Source organism: Pan paniscus, chromosome 9, assembly GCF_029289425.2.
Source record: "Pan paniscus chromosome 9, NHGRI_mPanPan1-v2.0_pri, whole genome shotgun sequence".
NCBI classification, from domain to species: Eukaryota; Metazoa; Chordata; class Mammalia; order Primates; family Hominidae; genus Pan; species Pan paniscus.
Window position 1 is genome coordinate 64,129,583 of NC_073258.2, and position 14,288 is coordinate 64,143,870.

Here is a 14,288-nt window from a genome sequence, read left to right on the forward strand (position 1 = left end):
GGGCCTTAGGGCTGTGAGGGAGCAGTGGTAAGGGAGGGGCCCTCTTAGGAACTTGAGCTCACAACCCCGTAAGCTGTGCTGGTGGGAAGGGGATATGGGGTTTGGATCCTTCCAAACAGGAAGGCCCAAACAGCAGGGTCATTCTCACAGTGCTGTAGTTCCTGGCTAGCCTATCCTGTTTAGATCTTCAATGGATACCATTTCCCATCGTGTTGGAAGCTTTCTTCCAAAGGCTTCTGGGAGTCCCAACGGCTGTAAGGGGGCTGAATCTCCACTCCTCCCTCTGCAAGGGCTTAGCTCCACCCAGGACCTCATCCCTCTAGGCCAATGATTCTCAAACTTTACCCTGCATCAGAACACCTAGAGGGCTTGTTAAAAATAGGTGGCGAGTTCCACAGAGTTTCTGATTTAGTAAATCTAGGAGGACCCTGAGAATTCTCATAGCTAACAAGTTCCCAGGTGATACTGGGGCTACTGGTCAGAACCACTGTGAACTGAAAGATTCACTCAGCAAGTCTGGATTATCCGAACCCTGCACATTTGCACATTTCAAAGAAAGGTTTGGCCTTGCCTGGCTCCTGGAAGATAACACTAAACCCTTGGAATATCCTGCCTGGTAAGTGTTTTTGCTTACCTTTGCTCCTTGGGCCACATGGTATCAGTTTAACTTCTGGAAGGGCTGGAGACTAAGTAAGGTCAGCCATGTGGGTGGTCAGCTATGCTTACACGATCAGCCTCCAGTAAGAACATTGGACACCAAAGCTCTGGTGAGCTTTCTTGGTTGGCAGTACTTCATTTTTTTTGTCATACATCATTGCTTGGAAGATTGGGCACTCTCTGCACGACTCCACTGGGAGAGGACAGCTGGAAGTTTGTATCTGGTCTCTCCTGGTCTCTGCTCTGTGCACCTTTTGCTGTTGCTGTTTTATGCTCTATGTTCTTTCACTGTAATAAAGTGTGAGGATAATAACTTTGCTGAGTTCTATGCATCGTTCTAGCAAATCACTGAACCCAATGATCGTCTTGGAAACCACTACTCCAGGCTACGGGATTAACCTCTCTAGAATTCCTTTGCGTTGGGCTTTGGGGACCCTTCACCAAAGAAGTGCCTTATAACCTGACCTGAGGGTCATCCTGATGGAGTGTTTTGGCCTAAATACTTTAGGCTGTCATCTACTCAGTCCAGAGGTCAGGAGGTTATGAATTGCCTGGAAGTCTGGGTGTTGCTCTGTGGGGTAACCCTGAACAATCCTCCTGGATCTCTGGGCCTTATCTCCTCATGTGTAAATGGGGGTTTGGAAGAGTTCTGTTCTTCCTGGGTATGGCAGAGCCAATAGAGAATATGCAGGGATGTGGGCAGGGTTGGTTTATTTCACCTAGCTGCCTCACTTCCAGAGGTCAGGTCTGCCTTTTATAGCCCCACTCACCTGAGCCAGGGACTCCACGGTGCTGGGGTCCCCAGGCTTTAGTAGATCCAACCATGCAGTGCTGGCCCTCCTAGAACCACTTTCACGGCCACGGCCCACATTCCAAAGTACTTGGGCCCTCCCTGCCCCATCCAGCCCTGGCCTGAGACCAAGGCCTTGAGCCAACACAGTTAGGAAGGCCCCTTAGTGCCCGCTGGTTATGTGGCTTTATTCACAGACTCAGCACTTGCTGAGGATGAAAGGAAAGAACATTTGGGGCCAGGCTGGGCCTGGAGATCCGGGTGGCTGGGAGGCCATGCATGGGTTGGATTGGGGAGCTCACAGGAGAGAACCTGCTGGCTGGGCCAGGCCTGTGTGGGGCAGGGCCGGAGGCAGGCAGCATGCGGGAGGCCTGGCTAGATCTGCATGGAGCAGATCCATCCAGGTGGTGGCTGTGAGCCAGGAGGGAGGGACTGAGGCTTCTCTGGGGCAGGGGGTATGGATTTGCGGCTGGATAGCAGGCACACTTGACTCCCACTCCCAGGAAAATGATATTGTAGGACAGTCAGGACACCTGGCTCCTGGTCCTGTTGCTGCCTCGGGACTTGATATGTGACTAGCCAAGCCGGACCCTTCCAGTGTCATTGTCTTGCTGATGCTTGGACATTTGCCTTGGAGTTGACCCACCTAGGGACCCTCTGAGGACATTTGTGGACAATCCTGGAGAGTATGCCTAGGGCCCAGGTGGGCGGGCCTGCCTATGAAGCGAGGGGATTCCCCAGCTCCCTGTCATCTGGCTTTTCTCCCAGCGGCCAGGTCAGTTTCTGGCTGTGCCCCCCAGGGGGCACCATCTCACACCGCAATCTGGGCCGCTGCTGGGCCAAGGAATACTTAATGTTAAGCCTTCTTTCTCCTGGCCCGCCCTGCTGGCTCCTGACTTCCTGCCTAAAGGCAAACAAGGAGTCCAAAGCCCGGATCCTCCTCCCGGGCCTTCTTCCTGGTGAAGAGCGCGTTCCCACCCAGCAGGGAACAGAAAAACCAGTTCCCCGGGTTTCCCTCCCTGCCTGGGAATAGCGAAGTCTGGAAAGTTGGCAGGGTCTCTCTGGGCTGCCCAGGAAGGTGACCCAGGGTCCTGGGAAGCCAGGTGAGGCCTGAGCAGGGCCCTGGGGCTGAGGATGCAGCCCCTGCCCTCTTCCCACCGGCCTTTCCCGGGGACTGGGGTGGAGGGATGCAGGAGAGGGGACCATCAGCATTGGCGGGAGGGAGTGCGGTGCACGGAGCCAGGGCGCTTGGGGATCTTGCGCCAGCGTCTCTTGTCCCAGCGGCAAAGCAGCAGCAGGCGAAAGGTGTCCCGGAAGGCTTTGTTGCAGAGTGCGTAGCACATGGGGTTGATGGTGCTGTTGACGTAGCACAGCCAGTAGCCCAGCTCCCACAGGGTCTCGGGAACACAGTCCTTGCAGAAGGTGGACACCAGCACCATGATGTTGTACGGTGTCCAGGTGAGGATGAAGGCCAGGAGGATGGCACTCAGGGTCCGAGCCGCCTTCTTCTCCTTGACCAGCGAGAAGGTCTTCCGCTTGGCCAGCTGCTCCTTTCCACGGGGCTTCTGGCCCTTGCCAGCTCGATCACGCCCTTTCTTAGTCGGCCTCTTGACTGTATTTGGGGAGCTCCGTGGGGGCTGCTTGGTGGGGGCCTGTGCCTCGGGGTCCACCATTGGCATCTTGATCACCACTTCGGAGCCAGGCTCCTCTCCCTCTGAGGATGTGAGGGACTCCATGGAGCCTTCGTCCTCTTCCTCTTCTTCCTTCCAGCTGTAGGCCTGCAGCAGCCTGGGGGCCCGGCAGCAGCGACAGCAGCGGCCTGGAGGAGTCTCTGGTGAGCCCTCAGCCCCTGGCTGAGACCTCTCTGAGCTGCTGCTGCTGCCACCCCCTTTGCCTGGCGTCTCAGAGCCCTGAAGGGCTGCCAGCTCCCGTGCTCGGTTCTCTGTCTCCCGGTAGATGCGCCAGTAGAGCGTGCACATGACTGTGACAGGGAGGTAGAAGGCAGCCATGGCTGTGCCAAAGGTGATGATGGGCTGGGAGAGGAACTGGATGTAGCACTGCCCAGCTAGCACTGTCCGCTCCCCTACCAGGTACTGCCAGAAGAGGATGGCTGGGGCCCAGAGCACAAAGGAAACCAGCCAGGCCAGGCCGATCATCAGAGCTGCCCGGCGGGGTGTGCGCTTGGCACGGTAGCTCAGGGGCCGAGTCACGGAGAAGTAGCGGTCAAAGCTGATGAGCAGCAGATTCATGACGGAGGCATTGCTGGCCACATAGTCCAGGGCCAGCCAGAGGTCACAAGCCAGCGTGCCCAGAGCCCAGTGGCCCATGAGCAGGTACGTGGTATAGAGGTTCATGGAGAAGGTACCGATGATGAGGTCAGCACAGGCCAGGCTCAGCAGGAAGTAGTTATTGACTGTCTTGAGCTCCGTGTTGACCTTGAAAGAGATGAGTACCAGCAGGTTGCCTGTCACTGTGGCTAGCGACAGAAGGCCCGTGGTGATCCCAATGAAGGCCACTTGCCAGGGACCCTTTCCTGGTGCCAGGACGGTGATGTTGGGGCTGACAGCAGGTGGGGCTGAAGTGTTCATGGTGGCTAGGTGGGGCTGGGGTTGGAGAGCCCCTTCCTCCAGGCACGCTACAGGGCTTCCTCAGAGGAAAGTCATCACCTGAAAAGAGAGGACATGGGCTTTGGTTGGGCCACTGGACATTTCTGATAGGCCTTATTGGAAGATGCTAGGGATGTAATTCCTGCCCTTGCAGAGCTTCAGACCAGATAGCATCACCCTCCCTTACCGGTGCCCACTCATGGTCATTTATCATGCACTTTCCCAGCCATAAGTGGATTTGCCAGCAGCGTGGAGTGGCTTTGGGATCCAGGGATTTGAATCTTCATTCCAGTTTTACCATTCAGACTCCAGGCCTCCATTTTCTTACTGGGAAATTACTACAAATTCCTATCTTACATAACTCGGGTTGCAGGAGTTGGGAAACTCACTTTGTATACAGTCCTGCCAAATTCTCAAAGCATTTCACTCAACTTTATTAAAGCCCTCACTTACTGAGTAGTCACTGCATGCCAGACACAGTACTAACCACCTAAATGAATTATCTAATTTAACTGCTGTACATCTCTAGGAGAAAGGGCTCTTATTATGCCCATCTCACTGTGAGGGAACTGTGGCTCTGAGCAGCTGCAAGCCTTGGCCATGGTGACAGAGATAGTAAGTATGATAAGAACCCGCAAGAACAGAAATGTGTCCTAAAGCAAGAAAGAAAGAAAAGAAGCCATTCTCACTCTCCCGGGGAATGTGGTGCTCCAGTGGGATTCTTCCACTAATAAGGAGAGATGGGAAGAAAGGGGAGTTCCTGAGAAGATAAACAGAGAGAGATGGGAACAGAGGGGCCTTAGGGGTGTGTGCGTGCGTGTATTTTTTTCTGCACGTTTTTCTGCGCATGTGGGTTTACATACGTATGTAGGGGGTGGTATTTGGGGCTGAATTGAATTCTCTATGAGGGCAGCAGGGAAAATTGTGCTGGACTCAGACACGCAGTTGCTAGTAAGAAGGTCTGGGGCAGGCCGGCGTGGTGGCTCACGCCTGTAATCCCAGCACTTTGGGAGGCAGAGGCAGGCGGATCATGAGGTCAGGAGATCGAGACCATCCTGGCTAACATGGTGAAACCCCATCTCTACTAAAAATACAAAAAATTAGCCGGGCGTGGTGGCACACATCTGTAGTCCCAGCTACTTGGGAGACTGAGGCAGGAGAATCGTTTGAACCTGGGAGGCGGAGGTTGCAGTGAGTCAAGACTGTGCCACTGCACTCCAGCCTGGGCAACAGAGCAAGACTCCATCTCAAAAACAAAAAAAAAAAACCAAAAGGAAAAAAAAAAAGAAGGTCTGGGGCAAAAGCAGGAAGCAGGGATGAGGGCCTCAGCTCCTAGCTCAGTGGGGGTCTGGGCCCATGGGGTGTGGGAGGCTTCCCTCCCTCTCCTGGCTCTGTTCCTGGGCCCCAGCTGAGTGGGGAGAAGCAAGGGGAATGGGAAGATCCCCCAGACTTTTCTTGGATCTGGAATCTGGTCCAGGCACTAAGCCTGGGTAAAGAGAAAGGCCGGGGCCCTTAACAACCTGCTGGCTGGGCAGGAGGCCCCCACAGCCACAGTGAAGCCAGATGGAAGGGTAAGGGTCCAGGCAGCTCAGCCAGGGGCTTGCTGCCATGTGATTTGGTGGGTCCCTTCCTGCTCTGGGCCTCAGGCATCCATCTGACCATTGAAGAGGTTGAGGGTCCCCTGACCCTCAGCTGTGGCCTCCAGGGGCTATATTGTTGGGAAAATTCCAAGGGAGAGATGTTAGGCAAGGGCCCACTGAGCCCTGGTGTTCCTTGGGCACCTGGCCTGTGACAGGCTGCTGTGATAGGTGGCCTGGGTGGTTTGTGGCTGAGGGCATCTCCATGGCTTGCCGTGAACCCTCAGTGTGTACAAGTCACTGACAGCATGGCGAGTTCAGTGGGGGACAGAATGAGCAAGGACTGTGGCTGGCAGTGTGTGCTTGTGTGTCTGGGACAGTTTGCACATGAGGGGGCATGTGCAACCTGGACTCTGGAGCCAGACTATCTGGATTTGAATCTAGTCTATCCTGTTCACTGGATGTGTGATCATTGCTAGTGATATAACTTCTATATGCCTAGGTTTCCTTAATTGAAAAATGGGATAATACCCATTAGCAAGACCGTCACCTCTTTTCAGGTGATGAGGATTAAATGAATCAATGCATGTAAGGTGCTTAGAATGGCCCTGGCACATGGTAAACAGTAGGTCTCCTTTAACTCTCAGGATGTGTAGCAATGAGGGTGCTAGGCTGCCTAGAAATGTCTACCTCTTGGCCGGGTGCGGTGGCTCACGCCTGTAATCCCAGCACTTTGGGAGGCCGAGGCGGGTGGATCACCTGAGGTCGGGAGTTCAAGACTAGCCTGGCCAACATAGTGAAACTCTGTCTCTACTAAAAATACAAAATTAGCCAGGGGTGGTGGTACATGGCTGTAATCCTAGCTACTCTGGAGGCTGAGGCAGGAGAATTGCTTGAACCCAGGAAGCAGAGGTTGTGGTGAGCCAAGATTGTGCCATTGCATTCCAGCCTGGGCAACAAGAGTAAAACTCTGTCTCAAAAAAAAAAAAAAAAAAAAGAAATGTCTGATACTATGACAATAGCAACTAGTAATAATAATGCTCATTGTTGTTATTGAGAGCTCCCTGAGTGCCAGTTGCTGTTAAAGGGTTTATATGCATAATATTATTTAATCTTAACAGGAGCCTAGGATCAAGGGATGGCTGTTGTCTCCATTTTTTTTTTTTTGAGATGGAGTCTCGCTGTGTCATACAGGCTGGAGTGCAGTTGCGCGATCTCGGCTCACTGCAGCTATTGTCTCCATTTTCTTTTTCTTTTTTTTTTTTTGAGATGGAGTCTCGCTGTGTCACCCAGGCTGGCGTGCAGTGGCACAATCTCGGCTCACTGCAACCTCCGCCTCCGGGTTCACACCATTCTCCTGCCTCAGCCTCCTGAGTAGCTGGGACTACAGGCGCCTGCCACCACCACGCCCGGCTAAATTTTTGTATTTTTAGTAGAGACGGGGTTTCACCGTGTTAGCCAGGATGGTCTTGATCTCCTGACCTTGTGATCTGCCTGCCTCGGGCTCCCAAAGTGCTGGGATTACAGGCGTGAGCCACCGCGCCTGGCCTATTGTCTCCATTTTATAGATAGGGAAGCTGAGACTGAGAAAAGCAAGGGAATTTGTACGAGATCATGCAAGGAAGGTAGGAACTAGGATTTGAGCCCAAGCAGTTTGTTCCAGTGAAATTTCATTTACAAAAACCGAAGGCCAGCCTGGGGATCATAGTTTGCTAATTCGAATTCTAAAAATATTACATTAAAATATGATTTGTCTTGATTACTGAGTTTTGCTGTACCCTTTCCCTTAAACAAAATCAGCCACTGGGCTGGAGGCTGGGATTAGGCTGGGGCTTTCCCCAGTGAGGCCACTGGTAGACACTACCCTTGAGAATTTGAGAATTTGCGCAATTCTTGTCACTGTCATCTTCTGAGCTTAGTGCTATTTAATGCCCATCGCTCACAGGGAGCAGCTGAGGCCCAGAGAAAAGGGAGTAGAAGACATTGTCTAGTCCAAGGTCTCCTGGCTCCTAGATTGGGTACTGCCCCCCATGCCATACTCTCCTGGTAGTTTGGATCAGCTCTGTATCCCTGGGCCCTTGGCAAAGACCTGCAAAGGCTGAGTTAGACAAGAGGAGGTTGCTAGCCTGAGAGGCTGCACCCTGCCTTGCTGCAGGGGCCTCTCATCTGCCTGGGCATGGTGCAGCCTTTAAAGCTTGACTCCTTAGGCCTGGCGTGGTGGCTCACGCCTGTAATCCTAGCACTCTGGGAGGTTGAGGCAGACGGATCACATGAGCTCATGAGTTCAAGACCAGCCTCAGCAACTTGGTGAAACCCTGTCTCCACTAAAAATATAAAAATTAGCCAGGCACGGTGGCAGGCACCTATGGTCCCAGCTACTTGGGAGGCTGAGGCAGGAGGATCACTTGAGCCCAGGAGGCAGAGGGTGCAGTGAGCTGCGATCACGCCACTGCACTCCAGCCTGGGTGACAGAGTGAGACCCTGTCTCAAAAAAAAAAAAAAAAAAAAAAAAAAAAGCTTGACTCCTTATACCTCAGCAGGCTAGGACTAGGGTAAGGTGAAAATCAGGCACTTGCCTCCAATGCGAAATGTATGGGGTGCCCCAAAACTTACTCATCAAGAAAATATTTTAATGTAATATTTACAAAAATGGAAGTTAATGCAAAAAAATCCAAGATGAACAACATGTTAAATAAAGACAGGGTCCACCCTGCACTTGCACAGCCCTTTCTCACTCACCTCACCCTAATCCTGACCCTGGTTCCAATAAAATTTTAGTTACAAAAACAGCCAGCCAGCCTGTGGGCTGGAATTTGCTATTTGATTTAAAAAAATATTATTATGATATTATTTCTCTTGTTTAGTGAGTATTTTTATGTCCCCCTCTTAAATTTTGCTCTGAAGCGAGTGCCTTGCTTGATTCACCCTAGTCCTGGCCTTGTAGTTCCCAGTCTTGGGTTTGAAGCTTGGCGCTGAGCCTTCCTTGCTGTGTGACCATCAGTAACCAGTTGACCTTTCATTCCCCTGCTGCCCTCATCCCCAGCTGTGAGGATGATACCGTTCAGAGTGCCTGGCACTGAAACAGACACTCAGTTAAAAAGTTAAAGCCTTATTGTTATTATTATTATTATTTTGAGATGGACTCTCACTCTGTCACCCAGGCTGGAGTGTAGTGATGTGATTTCAGCTCACTGCAACCTCTGCCTTCTGGATTCAAGCGATCCTCCTGCCTCAGCCTCCCGAGTAGCTGGGATTATAGGCTCCTGCCACTACACTCAGCTAATTTTTGTATTTTTAGGAGAGACAGGGTTTCACCATGTTGGCAAGCCTGGTCTCGAACTCCTGACCTCAGGTGATCCGCCTGCCTCGGCCTCCCAAAGTACTGGGATTATAGGCATGAGCCACAGCACCCGGCCCTGTTGTTATTCTCCACTCCTTCTCCTGATCCAGTGCCCAGCCTCTTCCCACCATGCCACTTCCCCTCCAGACCCCAGGCACGACCCTACTCTGCCTCCCAGTTTGCTCATTTGCAATGGAGGAGTTGGACAAGCCTGGTGTCTGGGGAGATTTTACTGAGTCCGGAAGCCAACATCTCAAGGTGCTGAACAGAAAGAACCCAAGTCCCTGAGGCAAGGCTGAAGGCTTACTTACATTATCTCACTTGGGGCTGGAAATGACATCAACTCAGATTGCGAATACGGTGCCCATCACAAGGCTAGCTATAACTTTGGTGAATTAAAAAATGCTTTCAGAACAGGGGACTTGTGAGAAGAAGTAACTCAAGGAGTCCTTGGAGGTGAGGACCTCTCCTAGAGGGGTCCTTGGAGGTGAGGAAGCCAGCAGTCCCTTGCCTTGATGTCTGGAAATTCCTGCCAAATCTCCCATTTTAATAGTCATATTGCTAACCACCATAATTAATGCCTCCTGGATGGCAGGCACTTAATATATATTCTTTCCCTTAATCACAGGACACCTCAGTGGACATCCCATGGGGGGCTCTATCTTTATATTATAGGTAAGGGCATTGAGGCTCAGGGTGCAAAGTAGATTTCTGATGGTCCCACAGCAGTGGTGGAGGTGGGATTCTGACCCGGACCTGTGGGCTCCAAGCCTGTGTTCTTTCCACCTCAGCAAAACCCCTCTGCCCCACTTATGCGGATGAGGGCTAAGGCCTCTCACCTGGGGCAGGTGGCAGGTAGAGAAGTCACCAGAGGTTCCAGAGAATTGGAACCTGATTCTTGCCACCGTCTAGATCTTCTGCCCCCTATGACGCAATACAAGAACAGACCCATCAATGAATGACTGCCTTTCCTCTATATCAGAAGCAGAGGTCCTCACCCCCAGCCCTCTCTTGGACAGAGAAAGAGCTCAGGAGAAGGTTCCTGGAGACGTGCTCTAGTCGCTTCTGTGTGACCTTGTCCAAGTCTCCTTAACTGTCGACGTGGGGCAGTCTTCTACCTGTCCAAGGTTCCTGTGGGATCAGTGAGATGGTGGCTGTGAAAGAATCTGGTTTCCCATGATTGTGGCAGATTCCCCTGGGGAGACCAGCCCTAGGCTGAGGATTAGGGTATGGGGTTCAGTGGTAGCTCTAGAATCCCTAAAGAAGGAGGGACTTAGGACAGCCAGCTGGTTGAAAAGGGGGCTTGAAGCTGCATTTGCAGGGCACGTCCTGTGAAGGCATCCATGGGGGCTGGGGCTCACATATGCAGTGAGTTTGTCAATGGGGATTGCAGTGGGCAGCAGGAAGACCCCCCGAGGCAGTCCTTGGCACTGCCTCTGCCTAGCTGCCAGCTCTTGTCTTGCTATGTGACCTTGGGTAAGTGACCGTCCTGACCTGGTGGCCCTTCTGTGGAATGGGGTGAACGCCTAGGATGAGTGTTTGTGTGTGAGGGTATATGCATTGCTGAGCAAGGCTGGGAATGGTGGAGGTGGGTCCATAGCTTTGTGGGGACTCATCCTCAGAGGGTGTTTCACCTGGAGTTCAGGAAGATAGTGAGGAAGCAAGGAGGGGCTTCTCTCCAGGACTGTGGCCTCCTGATGAAGGCTGTTAGAAGGCTTTAATAATATCACTAATACTCCTTACACATAATAGCAGCAAAGAAAAATTACTCATATTATAGTAACTGGTATTTACTGGCTGCATACTATATACCAGACATGGCTCTAAGCATTATATACATAAACATTATAAACTCGATCTAATCTACCTGTTACAACTCCTTGTGAAGTAGGTCCTGCTATCCCCAGTTTGCAAAAGGCCTAACCTGAGGCTTCAAGACCTGAGGGACCTTACAGCTCATCAGCGATGCAACCAGGATTTGGATCCAGGCCGTCTGCCTCCGAGACCAACCTCTTGAACCCTACTCCTGCTCTTGAGGGGTTGCGGGGGTTTGCCAGCCTCCTTGCCCACCTCAGCTAGCTTACTCAAGCCCAACTTTGAATCAGTTAACGATGAGCAATCGGTCCTTCTTTCAGAATCTGGCCTCCTTTGTGTGCGCGGCAGTGTCTGTCGTATATCTGTGTGATGTGTGATGACAGTGCTGTGGGAAGAGGGTGGGTCTACTGGAGCTCTTTAAAGGGCAGGGTAAGGGCTGCGTCTGTCTCATTCAATGCTTTATCCCAGGGCTTGGCACATAGTAGTTGCTCAATAAATTCCTGTGGAATAAATGTACGTGTGTGTACTCAACTTCAGACCCTGGAGCCTGAGGGTGAACCTGTGGGGGTCAGGACCAGGTCCAGAGCATGGTCCAGAGGCCCCTCTTCTCCCTCGAGCTCCCACATCTCATCTGCCAGGTCCCTGCTTCCCTGAGTGAGGCCCTGCCTGGCTGGAGAGCATAGGAGAAAAACAGCCAAGAGCATCCTTGTCTGTAAAGTGGACCAAGGAAACCCTGCCTCACCCGGCTGCAGGGAAGCTAAGTGAGGTGCCAGGACAGACATGGACGTGCCAAAGCATTTGTCACTGGGGAGAGGAGAAAGTTAGCCTGGGCTCAAAGGGTTAAGGGATGAGGTCAGAGCCTTTATTACAGCAGGCCAGACTGTTGACTCCCAGCGCCCAGGACCAATCCCTAGGGGCTGGGGATCTGGCTTGTGAGAGCAACTGGGAGCGGAGAGAACCACTGGGGGAGGCAGGGAAAGGGAAATGGGGAGAGGGATTCCTGAACACCAGGCTTTTCTGAACTTACCGCTGGCCAAAGAGTACAGAAGGTGGGGGAGGGAGGGAATGAGGGGATGCTGGGGAAGATATTTAGGAGGGAGGAGCGGAGCCATCTTGTGATTCTGGGCCTGGAAGCTGGTAGAGTCCTGGTTAGGAAGAGGGGATAACATTGGGGAGTGGGAGGTATGTGGAGGGGGCTGTGGGGTTGGGCACCTGAGGCCTCACATAGGCAATGAGGAGGGCGCTCCTTCTGGCCAGGTCTACTCACTGATCCCTTCTGCTAGGGCCTGACCCCAGAAGCCAGCCCATACGAGGCAGCTCTCCCCTCGGGGTTAACTTTTCTTTGACAGCAGCTCTTGACCCATTAAGGTGCACAAAACTTCCACCCCTGATGTCTGGCTTTGAGAATGAGGGAGAAAACAGAATTTATCACATTTTTAAGGCTCAACAGTTGCCATTGGGAGGGCCAACTAGCCTTGTGGAGGGCAGCAGCCATCAGTTAAATGCTACATGAAACACACTGCTTAGCTGGAAGAGAAGCATCAGCCCTAGAATCACTGCCAAATTTGCTCACCCATGATGGATCTTAAGCAGTTGCCTGACTTTGGCCAGACCATGCCAGAGCCTGGGCATGAGCAGCTGGACCCTAGACCTCACTCTGCCAGTGTGGCATCAGAGGTTCTGGGTCCCTCATCCTCCTCTCCGCAAGCCCCCTGCTCCTGGCTCCTTGCACTCTCCTCCTCATTTCCTTTCTTCTCTCTCCCTCCCTCCTCCATCCTTGTAGGCATCACCATGGCACCACAGCAGAGCAGAAACCCAGCGCAATTCACCCACCTCTCCCCGCCTGCTGGGAGCCCAAGCTTCTGCGTCTCAGAGCTTACTGCGCCCCCTGCTCTCCCACCCCATCTTCCTGCTCATGGAGGCGGCAGCGCAGTGTTGTGCTGAGGATGCGGAGAAGGGGTCCGAGCCCCAGCTGGATCCCTACATATCCCTTCTCCGACCATGAGCATGTCCCTTTCCCTTTCTCAGCCTCAGTCCCTCCATACAATAGAAAGCCTCCTTTCTAGGTCTGACATGACCTCTGGTTAGCCCCTTCTTGACACTTTGGACTTCCCATTACACTTCAGAATCCAGTTCTCAGAACTCCAACCGCCAGCTGTCAGCTGCGAGCCAAGACCCACATCTTCTGCAGCCCATTTCACTATCTCCTTCCCTTTCATATCTCAGCCGCGATAGCAACTGCAGCTTGCCTGGTGGCTGAGGTCAGAGGGCAGAGAACTCTCATCTGACAGCCCACTGAACAGCTGATTACCCTGAGAAAGGAGACTGTCTGGCTACTGGAGACTGCCTGACTCCTTCCAGCCAGTTGGGCAGGGGTCTTGGGTCACTCTGGGTGGAGCTGCAGGTGTGTTTTGTGCAAAGACGTGAACCCCTCTCCATTGGCTCTGATAACCTCTAAGCTGCACATGGCTGGATGACCTAATGAGAGCTGACGACCCCCTCCCCAGCTGGCCTGCCCAGGAGCTGACAACTCTACAAGCATCAGAGTTCCTGGCCCCTAGCCCATCCCCACGTTGTGCAGTCTGCGGGCACTGGGGTGAGTACCTGGCATGGGTGCCCACTGGTATCCATGCATTGCCTGGATATAGGACTGAGACCCACCCTGCGGGAGCTCAAGATACTAGAAACATAAGGAGGGTCCTCTGGGCCCCTGCGCACGTCAGGGCCACCTTCCCTGGCTAGTGTGGCCACCCACATGCCCATTTGTCCCCAAAGAGCCCTGGGGCTCTTTGCCTGGTCTCCTGCTGGCTTCTGGCCTGACACCCACCTTGGCTTCTAGCTTCTCTATCTGGCCAGCAGCCTGATTCAGTCCATCTTGGGGGAGCTGAGGTGGACGGGGGTGGTGGGTTTCAGGGTGCCCTGAGGACAGGAGGTTCTGGGACTGGCACCCCCATCAAGATGGGGGTCAATCTCCCACAGGATGCTGGTGGCAAGGGCTGCTTCCTGGCCCTTTGCCCTTCCCACTCTGCCCCTAGGGTGTTGGGGGTTCTGCTTGCTACCAGGCAGCCTAATCCCTTCTTGGCCTCAGGTCCAGTTTCCTGAGGGGGATCTCCATCTCCTCTGCCAGCCGAAGCCCAGAAAAACATCAGCTATATCCACTCAAAGCCAGGAGGCCGAGTGTTTGGAGCAGTCAGTGTTCAATGCTACAGAGCCCCCTTGCCCTCTAGACCCCTCCCTGGCCTCCTCCTATCTCTGTGAGTCCATCCCTATTTCCATCTCATCCTGATCCCTGCCCTCCCCCGCTCCCCAGGACCCTCCTACCCTCTACCTCAGTGCAGCCCCTCCCAAGCCCTCCCAAATGTACTCACCACGGGGCTGAAGAGGGGTCTGTAGGGTCCTCAGCCCCACTGCCTCCCTGGGGGCCGGCGGCGTCTCCAGGGACCCAAACACCTGGCTCCCAGGGGGAGCTGCGCCCTGTGCTGGCAGCGGGAGAGGCACAGCCA

At 53.2% G+C, this 14,288-nt stretch overlaps 1 protein-coding gene across 1 annotated transcript; it reads right to left on the reverse strand.

Annotated features, from left to right (window-relative positions):
- Positions 1 to 1,614: 1,614 nt before the first annotated feature.
- Positions 1,615 to 14,288, reverse strand: CHRM1 (cholinergic receptor muscarinic 1). The gene is made up of 2 exons (XM_003828513.5): positions 14,154 to 14,288; positions 1,615 to 4,113 (listed from the first exon to the last, which is right to left on the reverse strand). Exon 2 carries the CDS (start codon positions 4,033 to 4,035, stop codon positions 2,653 to 2,655), a length of 1,383 nt encoding a protein of 460 aa, XP_003828561.1. The 5' UTR covers positions 4,036 to 4,113; positions 14,154 to 14,288; the 3' UTR covers positions 1,615 to 2,652.

What these genes read in the sequence shown, in the direction of transcription:
- CHRM1 (XM_003828513.5), bottom strand. Translation starts at nt 4,035, where the DNA reads ATGAACACTTCAGCCCCACCTGCTGTCAGCCCCAACATCACCGTCCTG.